The following is a 14,989-nucleotide window of genomic DNA, read 5'->3' on the forward strand; positions in this document are numbered from 1 at the left end:
AATATAATGATAATGAGAGTGAGAGTGAGAGTGTGTTTACAGTAAATAAGTGCATGCACATTAGGTTGTCGGATATGCTGTGTGTGTGCGTGTGTGTGTGCGTGTGCGTGTGTACATTCTCTCTGAGTCGGTGCTTCATGTTAATTAGCCAAAGTTTCGGCATGAGCTCGCGGGCTGGTGCAGGATGCTGCAGGGAGCGCAGCTCCTCTCTGCTTCCTCTTCCATGACGCCGACCCTGAGGCTCTCTCACTTCGACGAACTACAATCGCTGCCAACACAAACTTTCTTCCCCCTCTCACTGTTTTGCACAAAATAACTGGCCGACAGAAACATTGCGCTCCACTGAATGAGGAGGAAAGTTTCACAGGACTATATGGAGAGTAGCTTTTAGAGCAAGTTGTTAAAAAGTCATCTTGAGACACAGTGAAGGGAGGTGATTGATGTTGAGAAAAGAAGATCAATATCCCCACAAACTAATGTGAAAAAGTGGACTGGCCACTTTTTTTGCTCTCACTCCCTCTCTCTCAGTTTAGCCTTTCGCGTGGTTCTTCTTCTATTCATTTGCTGCCAAATCTCTCGTCTCTCTCCTTTCATCATGAATAGAAATAATCTCCTTTAATCATCTCTGCTCGGAACTGAACTGCAGCTGTTGCATCAGTAGCTGCTAATAAAGCCCCAAACAAATATCCTTCTTCATCCTCTCCTTCACTGGCACACTTCTTTCTTTCTGTGTGTGTGTGTGTGTGTGTGCGTGTCTGTCATGTTCATGTTCTCTCGCTTGTATGATTGGTGTGTCTTTATGTACATACATACCAGTGGTGTGTGGATCTATTCCCAAAACGTGTCACCAGTGCTTTCAGGCTGTTTGATTTGACTTTCTCGTGCCCTCTTTCCTCTCTTCTTTCCTCTTGCCTCAAAACTTTTGGTGTTTGTTTTACACTATTTCTGTCAGCCGCCTCTTTCTCCTCATCAATTATTAACCGGTTAAGTCTCTCTGTTCATCCTCTGCCTCTTTTGCATCTTTCTATTATTCCCTCTCTCTGTCCACTGTTCTGAAGGCTGAAATTTGAATATAGCTTTCCTTCCTCTCTCTCCTTTCTTCCGCTGCTTCTCCATTAACATACCTTCCACTTTTAATCTGGGTTCATTGCTTTTACTTCATTATGTTCACCTGACTAAGGAGATTTTGGAAGTTAGCCCGCAGTCAGTGTCTTTCGCTCGGTCTCAGGTGGATGAGGACTCATTATGTGTTCCCAAATATCTGTTTAACCCAGTTAGAGCACTGGCAGGCACCCACACACAAATGGCCACATTGTAATGATTCCCCTTTTTTCATCGCTCTCGCGAATGTATGCGGCTCCTTTCACCTCCTCCTCTCACTGTTTATACAATGACACAACATTATTGATTGTTTGTCCCACAAATAAAAGATGGAACCATTAATTGATCATCAGAGTAGAATCATAGAATAATCATTTGGTACCAAAAACGTATCATTCAAGCACTTTTTAGTAACCTCTACACTTGTGAATGAAGGACATTGCCTTTTTACATTTAAGTATCTTCCTTTTCTTGATTAATAAAAAAATTTCTCTATCTTACCCTTTTTCTTACATATGTTCATGCATTTCAGAAACTCTTCAAGTAAAATTTTTACATTGTTTCTTATCAAACGCTCGATTAATATGATGAAACACTTGACAGCCAAGCAACATCCCTCCTTCACTGTTGTTTCACTGTACTGTTAATATAAACGAGCATATACCATTTTTCAGAACTGAAAAGTCCACCCCGCCCCATCTCTCAAACTGGCTGGACAATGGAGAGTCTCATGACACCGCATGTCAATTCACAACAGGGAGGGAATAGGTCTCAAGACGTAGTTGTCGCCTCCCTCGACGACAGTAACTTCAATCGTGTCCATAAACCCAACACCGCCATCGCTCTGTTCACTCACCAGATTCACAGGCGCAGGTGTGCCGCTCCCACTGGTCGGAACAGCGGCTGTGGCCGGGGCAGGGGGACGAGACACAGGGGTTGCCAACGCTGCAGCCGGTCTCCACTTTGACAGTTCTTGACGGGCGGGGCAGCGGGGGGGCGTCGGGACGTACACCCAACCGAACGCCCTGCAGAGAGACGCAAAGAGAGGTAAACTTCCCAGACTCATTTCTGTGACACATTTCCATCTTTAATGAGCTCACATTGCCAGCTTCCCTCCACCCCTCCATCAATAAACATTAAAAATTCCATCCACCCATCCTCACCTGTATGCATCCTCTAATCCCGTTCTGAACCTCTCCGGAGCCCAGCACTCCTCCCACATGCAGATGCTTCACCTTCAAACCATGAATCTCATTTCCCACTATCACTGTTCCCTAATGGGGAGAGAAAGTGGCAGAGAGGTGGGGGACAGATAGAGGGCAAAGATTATCATTATTAATAGCTGTATGCAAACTGAATACCTGGACAAAAATACACACAAAGCGCATAGGGATAACCTTTGTTCCACAACGCAGAGGAACTTGGAAATATGAACATTTCGAAGATGTACGGTATTACGCATGAAAACATTTGTCACACAGGCTTTGTGAAAAAGCATAATATAATATGTATATGTTATTGGCTGAAATTATTGAAGGTGGAAAGAGACTTTTTGTTTTCTGAAAACATTATTGATTTTCTTTTTCTTCTCATGGCAAACTGGCACTCTTCCATACTTTCATTCATTACTACAGCACTGAATAGTCAGGTTATTACAACACACTGTCAGTCGATGGGAAGGGAGGGAAGCAGAGTGTGGGCGGGAGGGATAATAGTTTTAGCGCCGCACACTAAATGATTGACTTTAGTCAATAAAAGAAAACAATAACATGCCGTCACCTGTGAGAAGGTCAATGCTCAACTGATAACACAGAGTGTTTTGAAGCAACGTTGACAGACGACGCGGCTCGCCAGCGCCACGAAAACAAAATCAATGAGCCCCATTTATCACCACTTCAGCAGCGGTGGAATGTGTTACCATCCACACATGCCAAACTGTTTCAGAGGTAATTACTGTTTAATTGGCAGTTATGATGTATATTAATTTCATATATGAAAAGGTTTTTCTGCACCATTTACTCAGTATGTATGAAAGTATGAAAATAACCTGGCAAATCAACATGAACACACAATATAGAGCTTGAAAGTGTGTCTGCTTTCCTCTGTTAGAGCACAAACCTCAAACACAAACAGGGGAAAATGTGTTATGGGATTAAATAGTTAAAACACCATACACATTTCGTATGTTAAAGAACATACGAAATGTGTAAGGATATCTCATTGTGTCATTTACTTACTAAATTTGATGAATTTCTGTGTTCTCACTGTGTATTCCAGCAAAGAGCCAACCGTTTGGCGACTGACCTCCGATACATAAAGCACAAGATGATTGCTGGAATTGCTAGATTATTGAAGGAATTTACTACACAAGCTCTATTCTCTCAATTAACCCTTTTTTTTTGTCTGGAAGCAATAAAAATCTCAGGTCAACTGAATATCATGTCAATCACATTTTTAAAAAAATATTAAACTCTTGAATTTCTCAAAAAACCCAACGCTGATAATAAGCTGAGATACTGTGAATGCTTCCCCATGGAAATGTACTTCTTTTATGATTTTTCTTAAATCTGGATTCAACTTCTTCGTCAAAAAATTAATCGAACTTAATCTGACACTATTGCAGCGTTCTCCTTCACCACGTTGGCTCATACCAGGAAGTGAGATATAATTCTGTTTATATGGAGATATTTTGTATAACAGGATGTTAAAAAGGATTTCTTTCCCTCATTCATATGAAATGCTTTACAATTCTAATGAAAGTTCTCTACAGATTAGACTGAATAAATTGTCCATCAGAGTATCAGCAGATTTCAAACAGCCAAATTAAATCAAATCCAAGAATTTGAGCTGGAAAAAAACCCTATGGATGAAAACATTAAATTTCCATCTGTACATGGTTAATTAAAGTTGTGACTGTATTCTGGGTAGTGTTGGAAGAAAAGGAGACCAGGAAATTAACTGTTAAGGTAAATTAGGTCTTTGATTTGGATTGATGTAGTGAAGCCACGGAGATTAAAAAACCTTGTTATCCATTTACATCTGTGCTTGCAGGGCAATTCAAACTTCTGTTAAAATACAGCAATTACAGTATTTTAGTTACATTTATTGCTGCACTTAAGATTTCCACTGTATCAGTCCGCTTAACACATTGAGTCTTTATTGCTGGAACATCAAGGCCATCCTAAAAACCTTCCCTTCCAGGTTTGTATCACGCCGATTACCTGGTAGAGTCCAAAATCGAGCCGCAGAGTGGCTACGTATCGCGTCTCGCGGCCACTGCGAACATCTCGCAGCTCCAGCTGGAGATCGTGCCAGCGTCCATCTGCCACCTGAACCTGATCCAACCGCAATCGCACCGGTCTCGTCGAACCGCGGGTCACAGAGAACACCAGCTGACCATTTATCACCTGAAAGAGACGGAGGAGCACGCACACACACACACACACACACACACACACACACACACACACACACACACACACACACACACACACACACACACACACACACACACACACACACACACACACACACACACACACACACACACACACACACAGCAAGACACCCAAAAAAATATAGAGACAGAGAGAAAACACATGAGTAAAGAATGTTGAGATGTTAAATTAGAAAAAAAATACCTGCAGTGGAGATTTTTGTCTCTGATTATTTGATATTAAAACACAAAATGGCACCACATTAACTGTGAGACACAATTTCCATAATCAATGTGACCGCTGGTAATACATTACTGTTAGCATCCCAAGCAACATCATATATCATGTGCCACCTGATGACATTTTGCTCAAAATGTGCAGCATTGAAATAAAGCACCATCATCCGTTTATGGTAGAAAAAGAAGAAGAAGGTGTCACCATTTATGCTTTAGCATAAGTGGAGCTAAAGCTTTCAGAGCCGCTGGCGATGGTGAAAGGCAGAGAGAAAGAGACAGACAACAATCTCCTCTAAAACAGGAGTCAGCGGGTTTAGGAGAAGATTGGCTTTGTTTTCAGAAGCACCATTATCCCTGGTGTGATTTGAAAGGTGATGATTATCTCAGTCTCATTTGTTAATGTACAAAACCTTCACAATTCATTTTTGTGCATCTGTGTGTGTGTGTGTAGGTGTGTGTGTGTGTGTGTGTGTGTGTGTGTGTGTGTACACACCTGGAACAGCAGACTGGTGTACTGGCCGGCCTGAGCCTGCAGCAGCGTCCCCTCTCGCGCTCTGGTTCTGAACACCAGGCCCAGGTACCACGGCGTGGAGATGGTCACGTCATTCTTCAGGTCCCACCAGAGGGCACTGTTACCCAGAAAGCGATGGGGGTGTGGCATCACTGAGGTGGAAGGTGAGAGGGAGGGTAAATAAAAAGGCGAACAATGTCAATGGTATTCATCAATGAGACAGAAAGACTCTGGTTACATTTTTTATTGATAACCGCACTAAAACAGAGCAATAGAACAGATGTGACATTGCCATGAAGTGTAGAACCATATGATGTAAATAAACTCATGTAGCCGCTCACCGTGGCTGCAGTCCTTCCCTCCGTAGCCCAGGGGACAGTCACAGGAGAACGTCTCCCAGCTCACCCTGCAGGTCCCTCCGTTCTGACAGGGGTTGGACTTACAGAAGGGCAGCTTGGCACTGCAGCCTGTGAGGAGCGGCAGAGACGGGTACATCCTCAGTGAAGTTTTCAAAAATGAGTTACCATGACTGAATGAAGTGCAGTGAATAGCTAGATAGTGTTCTTCAGTTTCCCTAGGCATATTCAGAGGTAATTCCAACTCAGACGTCAACATTACTATATGACAATATTTTAGCTGGTTTTTTTCTTTAAAATAATACATGAATTTCAAATATTATATTAAATGTGTTCAAGAGTGTATAACATTAAACAAAGACAGGACATGAATCAATATATATGAATAAATAATAAATCTATATAAATAAATAATTTTAAAGACAGTCATATGTCCAGTCATCAATGACAATTACATTTCAGGTTCAGGTTATATAATGAGTATATATATAATAAATACAGAGATTCTAAAAAATAATAAATTTAAATTATCTGTTTATCCGTATTCGTTTGTTTTAATTCAATGGGGGCGTGTTAAGGACCGGTATGAAGATCCTAAATGTTATACATTTGTCATCATTCATGTTTTATAAGGGAGGACAAATATGGTTAGCAGTGCTGACCGGGAACTGTTCCATTGTTAGCAATAAATCCAGCCAAGTCCAGCGGCTTGTTGTCGATGTGTAGCTCCTTCATACAGCCGATAAACTCCCTGGCGCCAAACGGGAAGTTGTCGGGTACGTTGGGAACTCCGCCCAGAAACAGTGGACCGGTCAGGTCCAGAGACCTGAGAGAGGAGGAGATACGGTAGAAGAATGGTAAATAGGGTTATAAGGAGGGAACAGAGGATTAACCCTCAGTGATGGAGGGGAGGAGGGAGAAGAGGAAAAACATGAAAAGAGGGTTCGAGAGAGGCAAAGGATTAAATAAACCCAGGGATTAAATGTGTCATCATAGGTTAATGTCAACAGGAACACAAATCAGTGTATAATAGTGGATGTTGAAAAGAAATGAGGCGATGATGATGATGTTGTTGAGGATACGATCAGAAACAGCAGGAGAAGAGAGTGATTGAATAGATGAAAAAGGAAAGAAGACACACAGGAGATTAAACAGGAGTTACAGCAACTATCAGGATGACAAGGCAGATGGAGGAAGGAGAACGGAAGCCAGCAATGAAAGGAGGTAGGGTGTCAGGGAACATCAACAAATAGCGGCATAAAAAGGAGAAAAATGTGGAGGGGAAAAAATCAACAACAAACAGGGAACTGTGGAGGCAGGCAGGGAGGCAGATGAACAAACAGGAGATTAAGTGTGAGTTACAGCAAATATCAGGAGAGAGTGAGAGTACAGGCGGATGACAAGACAGATGGAAGACGGCTATAGAGGAAGAAACACAGGGAATACGAAGGAGATGTATGAGACAGCGAATAACAGTTATGGGACTGCATGTGTGAGAAAAACCGAAGAGACAGGAACAGTTGTCAGTGTTATCATTCAGTGAGAGCATATCTTTTTTTTTCCCCCCCCATGCGGTGCGAGTTGACGTTTTTCTCTTTCAGCTCGCCTTGGCGACACGTGCCCCGTGCACGCCTGTGGAATATAAATTGAAGGAAGCTCGGGAGACAAGAGGCGCTGCAGTCGAATAAACAAGAGATTAAGTGCGAGTTACAGCCAGTATGAACGGAAAGCGTCAATAGAGGAGGATGTCGAGACTGAGCGTTGGCTGCTAATGGAGAAATGGAGAAGAGACGGAGGAAGAGGGTGTTGAAAGTGTTACTCTTTGGCCTTCCTCTGTGATCCGTCTTCTCTTCTCTGAGCCTCACTTAGCGCCGACAGAACACAGCCGGCGTGATTACAGCTTGCACAGTCGAGGCCAGGCGTCAGCACTATGACAGGGTGCTTTTGTGCACAGAGCGTGCTGGCATATAGACAGAGTTGTTTTGATGGACACCCAACACGAGGTCAAGTGGGAGAGGGGAAAAAAAGGCCCACGTCCGATCAATTGGACTTATTTGTGAAGCAATGCAGTGGATTTGAAACTATTTGTTATGAGTGTAACAAGATGCAACTAAGGAATGTGAGGAAAGTCACATGCACAGCGGGCAGAGGGAGCAACAAGCCCATCAGAGAGATACAGGCAGACATACTGTAAAGGAGCATCAAAAGCCTAACGTCTCCACAGATTTGCTCTACATTCACCTCATCAAGCCGATGTGACATTTGCAGAAAATCCTTTGCAACAGTCTCGAGTCAAAGTTTGAGCAGGAAGCAGATTAAACGGTCCTAAAGCTGTATTAAATTGTGTGTTGCACACATTCCATTTCCAAATGTGATCAGCTCGCTAAACCTAAGCTAAACCTAAACTAAAGAATTAATGAACTTCTAAATCTGTGAAGTTGAGAATGTAAAACTTTTCTTTTTTCTAGGGGAACAGGAGAATAGACACAAAAATGTGATTCTCCTTGCTCCATGTTAACATGAAATTACTTTTATATACGCTATTAAGCAACTGCCATTATACTGCACATGTCATGTCGAGGACCTGGGGCAGAACAAGCTCATCATGACATGATGAGATTCTGGGAAACATGCCTTACAACGTACATCTAAAAAGTAATTGTGTCATTTTTCAATAAATTGTATTATTTTTGAATGGCCAAAAAAAAGTACATACATAAGCTACAGCGACACCGACACAATGTGCTGTATGCTACGTACTTGTGTGCACTCCCTCACTTATTTGTAAACAGGAAACATTTTAATAAAAGCCAATATCTCCTGCTAAACTAATCACTCCACATGACTATCTGTATTCTACTTCTTTTAATCCAGCAACCTACGTACTGTACCACCAGCTGCCAGCCGACCAGTGTGCTACTACACACACTGACCGGCTTTATTGGCTTTCTACTTAGTGAAAATTGCCTTTGAATATCTGCTAAGCCTCTGATCTGCCACAGATGATGTTTTAATGGAACTTGTATTTGCAAAGAAGTTGGCACATCCTGTGTAAACAGCGCCCACAGCTCAGGGTCAACGATTACTCAGAGCCTCTCCGTCGCTGCGCTGCAGGTGAGAGAGATTTATGCATAAATGTACTTCACGGAATCTGACTGAGTACTATTTTTTTCCCCCCTCCTAAGCTTTTTCGAGTCAGATATTTCATAGGCTGTCAACCATTTCACAGACACGCTCGCATTGTTGGGGGCGATCTCTCAGACGTGGGGACTTTCCGGTCAACACAATCAGAGGAAGCACAGGTGTGAAGACGGACAAAAGACGGAGGGTTGAAAGAAACAGAGACTCACTTCTTGTTGCTGGTCTGTTTGCCCTGAGCGGCGCAGCTATAGTTCCCGAGCTGTGTGCTGAAGCGAAGCGACAAGGCCGTATCACAGTCGTCAATGCTCACCACAGCAATCTTCTCGTCGGACGGACCCTGGGCCTCGCCGCTCATACTGCGCTTCGGCTGAATACAGACACACACACACCCGCACACAGAAGATTGAATACACATTCAAGAGAAACAGAGACAACACGCAAGGAATACAGAGTAGAGCTAGAACCACCGCAGACATTCACCATGTTCGGTGTCTACACTGCCACTGCTTATTATGTTAGAACGGAAAGGGGGAAATTGAGTTAGTGAGAGACGAAACAAAGGTAAGAAACATGGGTAAGAAAATAATGGCGTAGAAGCAGAAAGACAGACACCACACTCACTCTTCACTTACTGACTGCTGGTGAAAAGGTGGAGGAAAGAGAACGCAAGAGAAAGGAGGAGGTGGATGGAAGGGGGTGCATGTGTACCCTGACACACACTCATACTCACATAGCGTGTAGCTGGCTGAGGGAAATGAAAGAACATGAAGAAAATTAAAGGAGATGTGCGGCGAATATGCATGAATAAAGTGTCGGAAAGCAAACACCCACATAAAAGCGCGCGCACACAGACACTTTGGCTTTACTGAAACGGCTTTGCTGGTGTGAAGGGCTCAGAAACTAATCTGCCGACGCGCGAGATGTCAAAATTACTATCACAACAACAACAACAACAACAACAAAAACACCTCAAAAACTTCAAAAAAGATCAAACAGACGTCAGTAACACAAAATGAATGAGCAAAGCTCAGAACACAGACGGAGTGAGATGTGAACCCACCTTGTTGTAATAGTGGATGTGAACTGTGTGCCAGTTTCCATCGCTCACGCCTCCCGGCAGGAAGGGACTCACCTGGGTGGAGGATTCACCTGCAGGGAGGACGTTCAGGTCAAAACACCAGCAGGTAAATGTCACATCCACCAAATGGATTTCTATTCAAATCAACTTTTCTCTGCTCAAGTTCAATTTTTTCCCAATGTCTGCCTATAAAAATACAGAATTTGCTTATGCATGAAAAGTGAAAATGTAAAATGTATGACGATCCTTGCAACGCTCGCTCATCTCATATCTTCCCATTTCCAGGTTCACGTGTGCATGAATCAAACTTATATGTACAAATAACCATGTGTACTGCACATATTATGTTTGTGAAGGCTTTGACTGACACCATTCTTTCCCTGAAGCCAATGGTAGATTGATTAAGTCTACATTGTCCCAGGAGTTCAAGTGTCAGCAGAGGAGCATAGATCAGTGTCAGTTTGTGAGGTCGGTACTATTCGTGTGATGGCTCCGTGGCTGAAGTCGGGGAGGTCGGTAGTAGAGAGGTGAAGGATTTTTAGGGACAGTATTTACCTTCTGCATTGTACTGTACATAGTACAAGGTACTTTCAACACAATATACTCACTTGTTTGAGTCAGTGAAGGGTTAATCTAACACAATTCCTTCTAAAAAAGGGAAAAAATGATGGTGGTGGTGGTTTGCGATGTCTGCAGTGTTACACAGCATTTCGGGGGTTTCTTTGCAAGACTATAGTATAGTCCTGCAAAGGCACAAATACTACAAATACACACAATTTGTGTACAAATACACAAAGCAAATCCTGGAGCACATGAGCACAATTACGCACAAACAGATAAAGTACCTGTGGAATATTTGAGCACCACTTGTCCTTCTTGGATCTCCAAGGCTATGAAGTCGTGTTTCTCGTTGAAGCGTCCATTATAGAAGAGCAGACCACTGTTCTCCAGGGTGGCAAACCTAGAAAATGCGCACACGCACAAAAAAACATTATCCGTTATACATATTTCATTGATAAATATTCTTTATGTACATGAGAATTATGAAGTCAACTTTTACTGAATCCTAACAAATCTACAAGTAACTCGTACGACATGGTCACACATTTGATACATACATACAGTACTAAAAAAAATACAACATATGACCCTGACACAGTGACTCATTCAAGACCCATTTTTAAGCGACAAACCAGGAATGGCTCATACAGCCTTAATATTGAGCAGCAAAACTGCGGCACAGTCAATACAATATGATGCTGATGTCGTCCACTTGCTCCAGCAGCTCAGAGTCATGCAATTGTAATACATTTGAATATATTTTATAAATAAAAATAGTATGAAAATCATCAGAGGGGACTGATCACGTTTTTTTGAATGCAGCGATAACAAATCCTCTCTTCTGTCAAAACACAGAGAATCCCCATCTTTAAAATGTATTTGCGTATTATTTTTTCTTGATAAAACTTGAAAAATCAATTGGACTTTTGTCATAACTTCCAAGAAAACCTGCACAAAGTTGAAAGTTGTGCACTAAAATGAGTAATTAAATAAATACATTTATAATGTCAGCTCCCACTCGATCCACACTGTCACACTGGACCCCCGCAGGTTCAGTAAATTGTTATTCTGCTGCAGCTCCGTTCAGTAATAAGGAGTCAATAATTGGATACAACCTCACATTGCGGGTCTACAGATTTCCGAGGTCAGGTTCGGCTACAGAGGAGCATTAAACTAAAGCTTTAAACTTGCACTTGATTTATTAACTGGTGGCTTAAGCTCAAGTCCTTGAAGAGAAATACTCCTCAGTCATTCCAGTTTTGTTGAGTTCAGAGTATCTGCATTTTACATCCTTGGATAAAGCATCCACACAAAGATCAATGTGGCTACAACAGTAGATAAATACAGCAGTGTAAGGAAATGTGCTGGGGGGAGAGAGCATGTTATCATCATGCTCTATCATGACGACTTCATTCCCCCTTTATCTAATAGTGCGGTTATTGTCTAGAATAAACCCAGGGTTATTCAATAGCTGATATGCGTCTTATTTGCATGGCCCCGCTGCAGTTCCAACAGCGAGGTTTTCCTATCTTGTTTTATGCAGATCTAATCTCTTCAAGCCGCCAGAAATAGCTGAAAAATAATGTAACCTTTGCCAGGGGTAAATGGAGTCAGTGAAGTGGAGATGCGGAGAGGCTGTAAATAGAGAGCAAGGGAATGCGAAGAAGCGTGTGTTATAGATTATGTCTGTTGTCATTAGTGTGCCGATTGTTCGTGAGATTTATTATCTGCAGATGAAAAAATAACAATATGAAGTGACTTTTTCCCCAAAAGCAATAAAGCTGATGAAGTTATCAGGTATGTATCATGTTATTTTTTTTTATTTCTTAAACCCATTTAACTCAAAACAATTTCCAACATAACCGGGGAAATGGCAAAATTCATTCCCACACTCTCCCCCCATTAGCTTGGAAATACCTCACGACTGCAGTGAAGCCATGACTATACTGTCATAGCCCCTATACAACAGAGCCATGTGTCCATCCCATCATCCCAGGCAGTTACAAAGGCCAAAACATGGGAAGCAGTTTTGCAGTGGGGAAATCAAAGTGCGTCACATGAATAAAGATCGAGTGCTGTTTGGCCCTGGTGTGGAACTCAAGGAGGCCGAGGAGCGTCGCAGCAAATAGGGACACTAAATAAAGCACCGACGTCGGGGGAATATCATAAGGAATATCAAGTCACATCACACTTCAACATTTCACTACTCTCCTGGTGGTCACAAATCAATCAAACAAATGACGCGCTGCACCTTTACATACCTCAACACTGAGCCGAAAACTCATTTAGAGAGAATAACATAACCACGGTGTCTCATAGTAACCGATCCAGGGTGGCCACATATAGCTTATAGCAACAACCCCACGGGCAACATCACCCCAGCAACCGTCATTAATGACTTCACCCATGGCAACCATCCCACAACCCTGCCTGACCACTCTGAAGGACCACTTCAGATCTCCCACAGACGACTACTCAGTATGTCAAGAGGCAAGGAAGCAGCAGAGGAACGGCGGTAGAGGAATGATCACTGGCCTCTGCAGCAACATTTAGATCACAGTTACCTTCACGTACAGAATCTTGAACACACCAAAACAGTCTGTGCGCCAAGCAAAGCTGACGGGACTAAGAAGAAAAGAATCCTTGCAAATCTGATCTCATCGCGCATCTCTTCGGGTTGCATGTAGTTCAGTGCCCTTTCAGAATTTTAACATTTCAAACTCAGGTAAAAAAGAAAGAGAAAAGGTTTTATGGCCTTTACAATACTAAAATTGTGAAGTTCCACTATTTCAGTGACGTTTTCAAAAGGTAAAGCTGCATTGAATCATTTCAATTGAACTTACGATAACTTTATCAACTAACTTTCACACATCAAAAGTCTGGTTTTGGACTCGGTTGGTAACTGGGATATTATTTTTCTGAAGAAATAAGAGTTCTGATCTCTTCACAGAGAGAGCAGGGGGTCACCAGACATACTGCATTCGCCTTCTGAGCCTGAGATGGGAGAACACAAGGGCGATGAGATGTGAGACACAAAGAGAGGGTGGGAAGAATGAGAGCGAAGGAGACGTTAGAGAGACCAGTAAGTTGATGGATGAAAGAAGCGTCAGACGAGAAACCATGAATAATAAGATCGATGTCTGAGATGGAGATGAAATAGATTGATTAAAGAGGACTCAGATTCACAGAGGAGTGGTTATGGATCTGTGAGAGAGCCCCGTGAAGACGGACAGGAGCTGAAAGGAAGGAAGGAGGGAGGGAGGGAGGGACGATGGCAAAACTCAAAACAAAAAACTGAACAGTCAAATATAGAAATTTGGGGAAAAGAGAATATTGCATCTACTCACGTTAATGAGATGGAGAGGTGAAATCTCTGTCGTAGGCCCCGGAACATGGCGAAGGATTTGGGTGGGAAGGATCGGGCGGTGACGGTGCAGTACGGACGCTCGTAGCCGCCTGCAGGGCACTCGCAGCGGAAACCCCCACCCGAAAGCTCCCGACACGTTCCTCCATTACGACACACACCCGGCACACACCGGCCCTGACGGCGGTCGAACTCACATTGGTCACCTGGGGGGTGGAAGAATGAAGAGGAAAAAGGTTGAAAGTTGAAACAGCAGCAAAACTGCAAAGTCCAAAATCTCAGAAAACCAGTAAATAGATCAGAAATCAAGTTGTTTTTTTTCCCTCTTAAGCTGTTGAAAGACATGAACGGAAAATTGGGCCTTGACATTATCGAAAGTTTTCCCTTCACATAAGAAGAACGCAGCAGGAGATTGTTTTGTCCGAGAGTCGGACGCATTCACCACCGGAATCCGGAACACTCAGGCGAGGGGTGGCACACTTTCCCGGAGATTTTCCTGCTGTGTTCTCAAATGGGCTCACTCAAACGGAAAATGTCCGGAGAAAACATTGGCAGACTCCGGTGCAGGTCTGAAAGCAGTTTCATTTGAATATGGAAGTTGGGCGTTCAGGAAAGCAACCAGTTATTCACAGTCCCCGATGCTGCGAGACCCGTCACCACGTTCAGCATAAGGTTGTGTTGCTTATGGCAGTTGGTATTGAAGGAGGCTTCTCAACACGGGTGGCTTGAAATGGCCGCAATCTATAAAGCAGTGGAGTTTTTTTCTCCGTCAACAGCTTAACAGAGGGCTGCTGTTTTCTTCTCCTATCAGTCAGCGAATTCAGCAGACGCTTTGGATGTAAATCGGTTCCTGATTAGACAGTGGCGGCAGCAGGGTGCTGATTCCTCAAGAGCAACTGTTAGAGAAGACTAACCTTTACCATCCCACAAGATTATTCAAAAAAATTAAAAATCCAAAATTCTAGTTGACAGCGACAAGATACTCAGAGTACGGTATTTGGAAGCATAGCATTTTCCTGTTGACTGTGATTCTGCTGTTTTGGAAGTGTGTGAAAAACAAAACACCACACAAACAAATCTGCAGACGAGAATAAACAGATCCGGCTGCCAGTCAAACAAGCGTCTGTCTGAGGAGTCTCGGGAGGCAGAAACACCCACACACACACACACACAGACAACACACACACACACACACACACACACA

The 14,989-nt window shown here is 42.9% G+C and overlaps 1 protein-coding gene across 1 annotated transcript in view; it reads right to left on the minus strand.

Moving 5' to 3' along the window:
- celsr3 (cadherin, EGF LAG seven-pass G-type receptor 3) overlaps window positions 1-14,989 on the minus strand; it is a 92,126-nt gene that overhangs the window by 39,670 nt on the left and 37,467 nt on the right. Inside the window, exons 4-14 of the mRNA XM_047331355.1 lie at window positions 13,769-13,991; window positions 10,706-10,821; window positions 9,843-9,931; window positions 9,513-9,527; window positions 8,992-9,149; window positions 6,304-6,467; window positions 5,627-5,752; window positions 5,268-5,437; window positions 4,323-4,508; window positions 2,265-2,375; window positions 1,958-2,126 (exon numbers count right to left, since the gene is read on the minus strand). Of these exons, the coding sequence (XP_047187311.1) occupies window positions 1,958-2,126; window positions 2,265-2,375; window positions 4,323-4,508; window positions 5,268-5,437; window positions 5,627-5,752; window positions 6,304-6,467; window positions 8,992-9,149; window positions 9,513-9,527; window positions 9,843-9,931; window positions 10,706-10,821; window positions 13,769-13,991 (1,527 nt within the window). The remainder of the gene's footprint in view (window positions 1-1,957; window positions 2,127-2,264; window positions 2,376-4,322; window positions 4,509-5,267; window positions 5,438-5,626; window positions 5,753-6,303; window positions 6,468-8,991; window positions 9,150-9,512; window positions 9,528-9,842; window positions 9,932-10,705; window positions 10,822-13,768; window positions 13,992-14,989) is intronic.

The sequence above is a fragment of the Scophthalmus maximus genome, chromosome 3 (genome assembly GCF_022379125.1).
Source record: "Scophthalmus maximus strain ysfricsl-2021 chromosome 3, ASM2237912v1, whole genome shotgun sequence".
In the NCBI taxonomy this organism is placed as follows: Eukaryota; Metazoa; Chordata; class Actinopteri; order Pleuronectiformes; family Scophthalmidae; genus Scophthalmus; species Scophthalmus maximus.